The 9,519-nt window shown below is 42.3% G+C and overlaps 1 protein-coding gene and 1 non-coding gene across 2 annotated transcripts; one reads left to right on the top strand and one right to left on the bottom strand.

Moving 5' to 3' along the window:
• Window positions 1–5,195: 5,195 nt before the first annotated feature.
• On the top strand, window positions 5,196–5,391 carry LOC124693987. Its single transcript, XR_007000422.1, has one exon. It is a non-coding gene; the product is annotated as a U2 spliceosomal RNA (small nuclear RNA).
• A 328-nt stretch (window positions 5,392–5,719) lies between these two features.
• On the bottom strand, window positions 5,720–9,446 carry LOC124690813 (leucine aminopeptidase 2, chloroplastic-like). The gene is made up of 11 exons (XM_047224144.1): window positions 9,374–9,446; window positions 8,854–9,294; window positions 8,555–8,749; window positions 8,132–8,357; window positions 7,830–7,956; window positions 7,648–7,743; window positions 7,421–7,498; window positions 7,100–7,160; window positions 6,792–6,979; window positions 6,456–6,633; window positions 5,720–6,053 (listed from the first exon to the last, which is right to left on the bottom strand). Exons 1-10 carry the CDS (start codon window positions 9,444–9,446, stop codon window positions 6,505–6,507), a joined length of 1,614 nt encoding a protein of 537 aa, XP_047080100.1. The 3' UTR covers window positions 5,720–6,053; window positions 6,456–6,504.
• Window positions 9,447–9,519: the final 73 nt, after the last annotated feature.

Here is a 9,519-nt window from a genome sequence, read left to right as displayed (position 1 = left end):
TTCGTCCGATCCAAGTGCAAAAAATCGGTTGCTCCGACGCCCGCTCGATCATTATCGTACGGTCAGAACCAAAGCTTTTGTCGTCTATAGTGCGTTGTGCCATCGGGAGATGCATGACTTGTCACATCGATGGTGTGTGGTGCCAGCCGGGGGTGATGTCCCTTTACCCACTAGAGCCCCACGGAGCTAGCCGGGGGTGATGCCCCTTTACCCACGGAGCTACTATTCCACACACACACACGCAAGCTACGTGTAAAAAATGGTATCTCGGTTTGCACAGATTATTCGAAAAAATAGGAAAATATTTAGAATGGTACAAAAAGTTTTATAACATTTTCAAAAAGTAAAGTAACAATATTTTTTAGCACATCATTTACTACCAAAATAGGTCAGATCTGAATCATCAAGAGCTTTACTACAAAATAATCATCCCTCGCACAAAAATATACTATTACAACAGTTTGTCACAAAAAAATCAAAATAGTAATTTTAGAAGAAAAAAGTTGTTAAACAACAATTTTCTTTGCTAGAGATTGATTTTGATTGTTTGCAACAAAAAAAGTTGGTAAGCAACAATTTTTTGCTACAAAATTTATTACAACAAAAATTACAAACAATTTTAATGAATGTCACAATGATTACAACAAATTATCTTAAGAAATTATAAAAAATCAATGCTGCAAAAAAGTGGTTAAGCAACAAGTTTTTACTACAATTTGATTTACAACAAAAATTACCAATAATTTTAACAAAACTGAAAAACAATTACACCAAAAACAACATACTACAACAAAAAATTCATATGTATACAAACAATGCAAAGTGGTCAAGCAATAATTAATTTTCTAAATATTGAATTACAACAAAAATCACCAACTATTTATTTTACAAAAGTCATAAACAGTTACAACAAAAAATCCATATGTTTGCAAAACATACAAAAGTGGCCAAGCAATAATTAAGTTGCTACATATTGAATTACAACAAAAATCATAACCTATTTTTATAAAAAAATATTAATTATTACAAAAAAAAAATCCATATGTTTGCAAAACAATCGAAAGTGGTCAAGCAATAATTATTTTTCTACAGATTGAACTAAAAGAAAGATGTAGCTATGGATACCTATTTGTGACGGAGATCCAAAATTCATGTCTAATAGAGCTCCAAAGGTTCATATCTAGACGTAGCTATGCGTGTTTAAGATAATACCAATGTATATAGGTGGTGGCCTCAGTTAGTGTTCAAAGATTGAATGCACTGCTAACATGCATGCATCAGACAGTCCTAGCTAGTACTACATTGGTACAACTGATGTGACATGCATAGAATAGGTGGTAGAGCCTACTTAGCAGCGCGCTGACCGGGAGGACCGATTATCGTGCATGGAGTGGTTCTGTGGATACCAAACATTTCCCCTCAGCAAACAGTGTTGTTCCCGCCGATAGTCCTGATTTGCAAGTGGGCGTAAGTGGCCCATCTCCTACCGTCAGCCTTTTGGTTACGAAAGATCGAGAAAATTTCGGCAATTCCTATTCGCCGCTCATTGCGTCCCCGACGGGACCGCTTGAAGTGGACGCGCTGGGCCTAGCCTACTAGAGGTGGTGAGATGGTTGATGTCCTACTTTTTCATGTTTACAATCTGATCCTTCCGATTACTATAGAGATGAACCCAATCCAGAATATGAACCGTAAAAGAAAATACCTACTAAACCAATCACAGGAATACTAGTTACAATACCGTTTGTTTTTTCGGTTTCTTCATGTTCTCTATAGTTTTCTGGTAGTTTTTTTTTTTACTTTTAAATTTTTTATTTTTTGAACATTTTTCACTTTGAACATTTTTTTACTTTTGAACAATTTTCTATTTTTGAATTTTTACATTTTTTGAATTTTTTTCAAGTTTGAACTTTTCTGATTTGTTTTTTAATTTGAACATTTTCCCGATTTGAACATTTTCAGATTGAACAATTCACAATTTTCAACATTTTTCAAAAATCTCAACATTTTTTGAATCTAAACATTTATTAATCTGCTAGTTTGGACTTTTTAAAAATTTGAAAATTTTCAAATTTTTAAAGATATTTTAAATATAAATAGAAGAAAGGAGAAAACAAGATGTACTAGTTGCTGGGCCGCATTCCACGCAGCCCATGAAGTGGCCCCTTTAGGTTGTGCCCTGGATGGAGGCGTCATGCAATACCGCTGTTGCTGGACAACTACACCTTAGGATTCATAAAAAGAAGAAAAATATGTCGGCAAACTGAGCTTGGCTATGATCTTACATTTGTGTTTCTGTGTAACTGGATTTACTATAGGATTTAGTTAGCGCTATTTTGTAGTGGTAGGTGTTGTATACGTTAACAGCGAGACGTTTGTAATAATTTTATCAACCTTGGGATCTGCCAGCTCAATGCCTTGAAGATGCTCATAGGGGCATAATATATATACGTATTTTATAGGGTTAGTGTACATGCAATCATGGGTTCTAAAAAAATATGTCATCATCACTAGGATGCTTTGCACACGGGAACATACACATCGACTAATGTTGAAGTGGCCTTCAAAAAAATTGCAGGAAGTGTGCAAAACGGTTTTGGCGACTGCTCGCCACTTCGTGATTTCTAAATCCTGACGCGGGCCCACTGTTTCGTTTGCGTACTACTATGTCTAGCATTTCTCTTTTCTTTTCTCATTTATAGTTCTAAGGGCATGTCCACCGACGACTCTAAAATAGCGTTCGGATAACTGCTTCACACAAGTGCTTTGGGGGCGTCGATAGCTACTACGGATTTGGAACCGGCTGTTCACAACACCAAACGTTGGCCTCTAAAATTATTTTTCGCATATTTTTGGATTTTTTCAAATAGAGACTACAATACAACCATATTGCATAGTTCAAACAAATAAATAGTTTTATTATACTCTCTCCGTCTCATGAAATATGTCGAAGGTTTGTTAAAACTTGGATGTATCTAGATACTATTTAGTGTCTAGAACGTCTAAATTGAGTCAAATCTCAGACAATTTTCATCGAACGCATGGAGTAGTAATTTAAAGCAAAGTTCACACCCCGACAAATAATTTTATTACAGTAGATTAAACATTAAAAAATAGTTCGCACACAAGAATTCCTATAGGTCAAGACACAATAAGGGCATTTTCATTCCTCGCCATCAAGACACATCTCTAGGTCATCTTTCAGTTGGTGATAAATCAGTTCGCCACAAATTTCAAGATGCATGGAGGAAACCTACAAACTAGGTCGGTACCTCGTGATTAACTTGTGCAAGAGGGCTATGGTTCGCATAGAGCTAATCATCATCCGCTAGAGCAACGCTCTCCCTCTCGATGATCGATCATCTTATGCATGATCACGCAAACATTCATCACCTTTCACACATGACATGTTAACCATGTAACGATAGAATACATGGTAATTGAAAAAAGAGAATGAAGCACACCAAATGCCCGCTCGACATCCTTCCTACAACTCTCCTGGAACAAAGAAAACCAAGGTTTCTTCTCACTACGAGGGTCAGTGGTTATTTTCATAAATGTTGCCATGTAAGCTAAATGCCATTGCAAGATAATATCCTTTGGTGTGTGCATAGCCATTGATCTTATAGTTGACCCACATGATTATGGAGTTCAAGTCCATCAAATATTGAAGAGCGTTGCAGCATGTTGATGTCATTGTCATATAGAGCCATGCTAAAGAAGCATACCAAATCTGCATGGGAAAATACTTTTCTACTTACACGCATGTGTGTGGATGTTTTCGTCACCGTCCGTTGTGCATTAAGATTCGGATAAAAAGATGAGAGAGAAAGGAATCTAAGAACAATGATTGGCTAGTCTTTAGACCGGGCCTAAGACCTAGGAAGTCTGATTGGGAGTGTCGGTCATCAAACCTGGATATGTAACATGGCTAAAGAAGTTTGTGGGTAAAGTAGCAAACCTCTCGAGAGTGTATAGAAGAACTACGATTGCGGCGGGAAAGGAACTCCATGAAAGCTATCACGACCCGTGAAGGCTGAAAGACATAGTTTTCATAAATCTAAAACTAACCTTTTGTAAAAACCCGATTTTTGAAACATGCATATGCCTAGGATCCCCTAATCCACAGTCGTAGATATTGCATCATACACCCTCATAGTTGAGCTAGCTTGTTGAGTATGCATGTACTCAATCTATCTTCTTACCCCTTTCTAGACCCTAGAAGAGATTGGACATCCGTCCAAACCCAATAGGATGACGAGGAGAACAACTGCAAGGAGCGGACGTCAGACAACCAGAGTACAATAGTCAACAATTGAGTTTAGATATAGTGGAGACTGAGATAAATATAGGAGGGGGCCACTTCCCCAAACCCTAGAACATATCCGTTGAAGTCTTGTTGTAGCAGCAAGCATAAGCACCGTAGGAGTTGAAATAGGTCTTGTCGTGGACTAGTCGACGAGTTGATTCTTCTGGATCTTAGCTTGAACGGGAACTTACCTGGAAAGTTTGTTGCGCCATGGAGGTTCCGAAGATCCTCTGTATAGGATCTTTTGTGACAAAATACTATAGTCAGGAACTTTTGTGACAAGATACTATAGTCAGACACCTTTAGACCCACGATGATTCTGTTTTCCCTCTATTTGGTGTAATGTTCATGGAACGGTGTTTCGTGAGTGGTATGCCAACGACTTGTGCACAACAATATGTAGTGGTGTGCGCAGTCACTACAACGACCACTCTAGGGGGTTCACGGGTTCCGCCGACTACACCATCGTCAACATCCACTACAACTTCGCCGCCAATGCCATCGCCTCGTCCTTGACTACACCTGCTCGTCTACTCCGACGACAGTGAACTGCACCGGTACCTCTCCCCTTTCGCCGCTCTGCGACTCACAACCGTCCTGGAGGCCTCCTCTTCTTGTCTCTTCGACATGGCGTGAAGTTTGTAATGTTCCCATTCTACGCATGCTCGCTGTTGGCAACACTATCACTATCAACCGGGCCGCCGCATCACGCGGCCACGCTCTTCTAACTGGGCCTTTTGATTACCGGTGAAGCCCAGACGTGAGGCGCACAAGCTGCCTGCCTGGTTGCCCAAAGCGCAAGAGATAATAGTCCCACCTCGCTGGCGGAGAATGAAAGAGGTCATCGAGAGTGTATAAGAAAGGGTAGAGGGCTACGAACCAAAGCATACCTTTCTCGGCCTTTTGGCTAAGATCAAGTGTAATATATGTTCTTATCAGTTTAATATCTGATATGTGAACCCTTGTGTCCACGCGATATTAACTTAATTTTTGTGGGGTAGGGCCCACCACAGTGGCTTGCTACTGGGGTCCTTTGTGTCACCTAGGCGTTGCACTACTGCCTGTTGATTGGCACACCCCAACCAAAACTAATCTAAGAATTTGTTCTCTACTTTGACCAGGAGAGAAGAAGCATCACACTAAAGGTAGTCTGCCGATAGTTTAGTTGATTGTTTCTGATGTCACCTATTGGTTTTCTAATCATATACCAAATTGGATCTATGATTTTAGAAAACAAACTTATGGTAGATACTGATAACATTGTAGCTGCTGGAGTCTGCCTAGCGCACCATATCAGATCAGATATGATATCTCAAAAGCCTCGTACTGTAGGTGCCTGGATAGTAACTAAATAAATAATATGATCTCAATGCTTAAGAACAAAGATTCATTTATATTGTTTCTACATAGCTCTGCATGTTTACGCTTAGAAAGAACAGGCAGAATAAAACCACTAACTGAGAGACATGCAGGTTGTCATCTCGTTGCTTATCTTTCTTCCTTGACGCGTCAGCAAAACCCTTGTAGATCAATGAAACTGATGTCTGATTTTCTGCACACTTTCTCCAAATCATATTTGATATGGAATCCTAATGCCTTGCAGGCCACCATGAATATGCCATTTGTTCCGATCCTCACAGGGTTCAGAATAGTCGTATCTGCTGTTACTGCCAAGAACAATCGTTACAGATGGGGCAGGTGGATTTACCCAAGATCTTTGGAATTCATATCATGAGAGTTTCATCTGCATGAAAGGAAAGCTATCATCTCCTTGTTACTGCTTAACAGAAGGCTATATGCTTTGCTCTGCTTAAAAGAGTACACTGCAGATCATAGATTCTTGCACTGAATCATCAACATTCTTTTATTGACATTGCCAGAACAAAATTGATCGTCTATGCATGTGTGTCCTCTTAATGGCAAATATGTGAAAATAGCTAAGATCGAGATCGACACCGGCTAACATGCCCTAGATGCATCCACACAATGAATTCTCGGTGGAATCGAACACGGGCAGATGACATTTGTGAAGTTTCACCAAAGATGCATTCACTTATTCTATAACCCACTCCGTATAAAAACATGGACAGTTGTAAAATTCCCCTTCTCTGGTACGGAGTACAAGAGAACACTAGACAATATGTACCTTCTCCCCTCACATGTTATCATCTTCGGGGGACTGGGAAAGGGTTTAGTCATGAGGAGTTCTTGAGAACCCACTCTACCATGGTGGAGACGCCGAATCCGGTGGCCGACCGTTTCTTGTGGCTCCAAACCGGCCCAGCAATGTCGATGTGCATCCACTGAACCTTCTCATCGACGAACTGCAACACATATTGGGCATGTGTGAATTTTCTCGCATGCTGAAATTGAATGCTCAAGGGCAAGTGGTGGCATCACAATGCTCCACTTTCATTCCATAATTAAAGTGGAGGTAAGCAAGTGAGCATAACAATGAAAATGTTTTAACACACATAAATACCTGCTTCAGGAATAGTGCAGCAGTGATGACGCCGCCCTGTGGAGCACCGGTGTTGAGCATGTCAGCAACACCGGACTTCATCGATTCCCAGTAGCTCTCTTCGAATGGCAGCCTCCAGAACTTCTCTCCTGATACCTCAGATGCAGCGGTGACTTCCTTGTGGAGTTCGTCACTTTGTGTGAGAATCCCTGTAGAGATACTTCTTTTAATACACAAACGCAGCGAAAGAAATGAATTGAATAACTGGGTGAACTGAAATGCAGACGGCAGAGAACATTGCAGATGAGGTAGTATTTAGTTAAAATTACCAGCGATGCTAGGACCAAGTGCAACACGGCAGGCACCAGTTAGTGTTGCCAGATCTACAATCTGCATGCAATAGTTACAGAAAATTCAGTAACTCAAGAAAGACATATACTTGCAAGACATGGTCCATATGGCCTTCCAGTAGACCACAACTGCCTCGAAGTTAGAAATCCGAAGATGCTAGAACAACTGACTGAGTACTATTAGGGTGATAACTGCAGCAGAAATACGAAGTAGAGACTAATGCAACAGTTATACTGCAACCATCGAAACATGGCAGCTATTTGAATATAACATGTCATCTAAAGAATAAAATGCATTACCTTGTCAACACCTTGTTTACAAGCATAGACCAAAGCGTCGGCAAGTGTGAGCCTCCCCTCTGCATCTGTGTTATTTACCTGAAGGAACATATTTACATAATGTGTGAAAACTGTACCGTAAGAACTGAACACCTAGGACATGCATAGACTAGACCAGGATAAACACTAGAATTACACTACAACTATGCTTCATGGATCATGTGATCGATGCATTACAAGAAACATACCTCGATTGTCTTGCCATTAGAAGCAGTCACAATGTCACCAGGTCTCATGCCTGTCCCACTAATCATATTTTCACAGGCAGCAACAATAAAATGGACCTGTTGAACGTGAAACGGTTAGCAAACTGGTACACCCTAACATAAAGGCTACTCCTACACACAAGTACTTGAGAGAAGTGAAGTACCTCTACTCCAGGAGGCTTGATTTGGCCCAAAGCTTTCGCTGCACCAAATACTGCTGCAGAGCCTCCCATGTCCCACTTCATCAACTCAATACTGCAAATTGGTCCAACCTTGATATTGTATCCACCGCTGAAGACAAATTGATAAATTTCAGAGTTAGGATTTAACAGCTACCGACCTCTGCACATAATGAACTACCACTGTGGGAGGCAGAGCATACTGAAGATAACTAAATAATTAAATCCGGTATCATCCGTCGCTGTTAATTCAGAAAAATACGCAGGACCTGGCACCCATGACCCACCTGTCAAAAGTTAGACCCTTGCCCACAATGGCTAACTTTCTCTTGATATTCCCACCAGGAGGTTTATAGCACAGGTGAATAAAGCGAGGAGGATTTGCAGAAGCTGCAGCAACACCCAAGTAGGAGCCCATCTTCAACTCTCTGCACCTCTCCTCATCTAATATCGTGGCGGTGAATACATCACTATATGTCGAAGCGATATTCGACGCCTCCTCCGCAAGCACAGCTGAAAAGCCAGAGAGGATTGCGAAGTATTGATATCGTAATATAGCTATGAAACAACATTTGTCTGTGTGCGTCTTCGTATGCAGAGTCCGGGTATGACTCTTGCGGTTGTAACACTTCACGTAACGTTGAGATCGATAAAGCTTTCCATTATCCAAAAAGAAGGCATGTAAATGTCTGGCTGAGCAGCCTACTGACCAGGGGTAAGGACATTAGCAGGTGAGTTCACAAGGTCTTTTCCGAATATCACGCCCGAGGAAATATGATCAGCTAGTTTGAGTTTATGGTCCACCTCAGGACCATATCCCAATCCAATGAGATCAATTTGCTTGAGATGCATTTTCTTGGACTCGGATCTGTATCTATTGTCCTCATGCAACCCGAGGACAATTCCTGCAATTAAAATGGACAGAGACAATCCATTCCAACATCAAATTAATTTATTTACCCATAAAAAAAACCATAAAAACCAGGACACGAACAACGGCGACACGCACCGGAAGCGATCGCCGCGGCGGCATTAAGCTTGAACTCTTCCTGGATTCCACCGGGGGAGGCGAGGACGACAGCAGCGGTGCCAGCTCTAGCAGACTTGGCGATTGACGCGACGGACTCGCCGATGCTCCGGCACGCGGTGGCTGTGGATGGAGCGTCTCGGCCAAGACCGATCAGGCCCAGCCGCTTGAAGCCCTGCCCCTGGAGGCGGAGCACCAGCGACTGGCCGGACTTCCCGGCGAAGTCCTCTTCCACCGAGGCTTCTGACAGAAGGCCGGCGAGATGGCCGTCCAGCCTCTGCAGGACGGCGTTCTCGAAGGTGGAGGAGCCCGGGCTTCTCAGCAGATCCTTCTCCGTGACCAGGACTGCCAGCACGTCTCCCTTCCGGTCGGATGGTTGGACATCTATGGCGGCGACAGTGACCTGCGAGAGCAGAGCAGAGGCTGAGCGAGATCGCACTTGCAATTCTCCTGAGCAAGTTCAGTAAGCAGTTTCGGACAGTGGGAAGCGCCACAATCATGCATACCTGGAGCGTCTCCACGGCGTTGGGCTTGGTGAGGCCTAGCGCCATTGACACCGCGGCGGTGTGCGCCATTGGGGCGGGCTGCCGGCGATGGGGGACGGTGCCAGACGTTGAAGTGCGGCGGACGCCATGGGAGTGAGGCTGG

The sequence above is a fragment of the Lolium rigidum genome, chromosome 2 (genome assembly GCF_022539505.1).
Source record: "Lolium rigidum isolate FL_2022 chromosome 2, APGP_CSIRO_Lrig_0.1, whole genome shotgun sequence".
Lineage (NCBI taxonomy): Eukaryota > Viridiplantae > Streptophyta > Magnoliopsida > Poales > Poaceae > Lolium > Lolium rigidum.
Note: the sequence above shows the minus strand (reverse complement) of the source record. Positions and strands in the feature narration are given on the sequence as shown.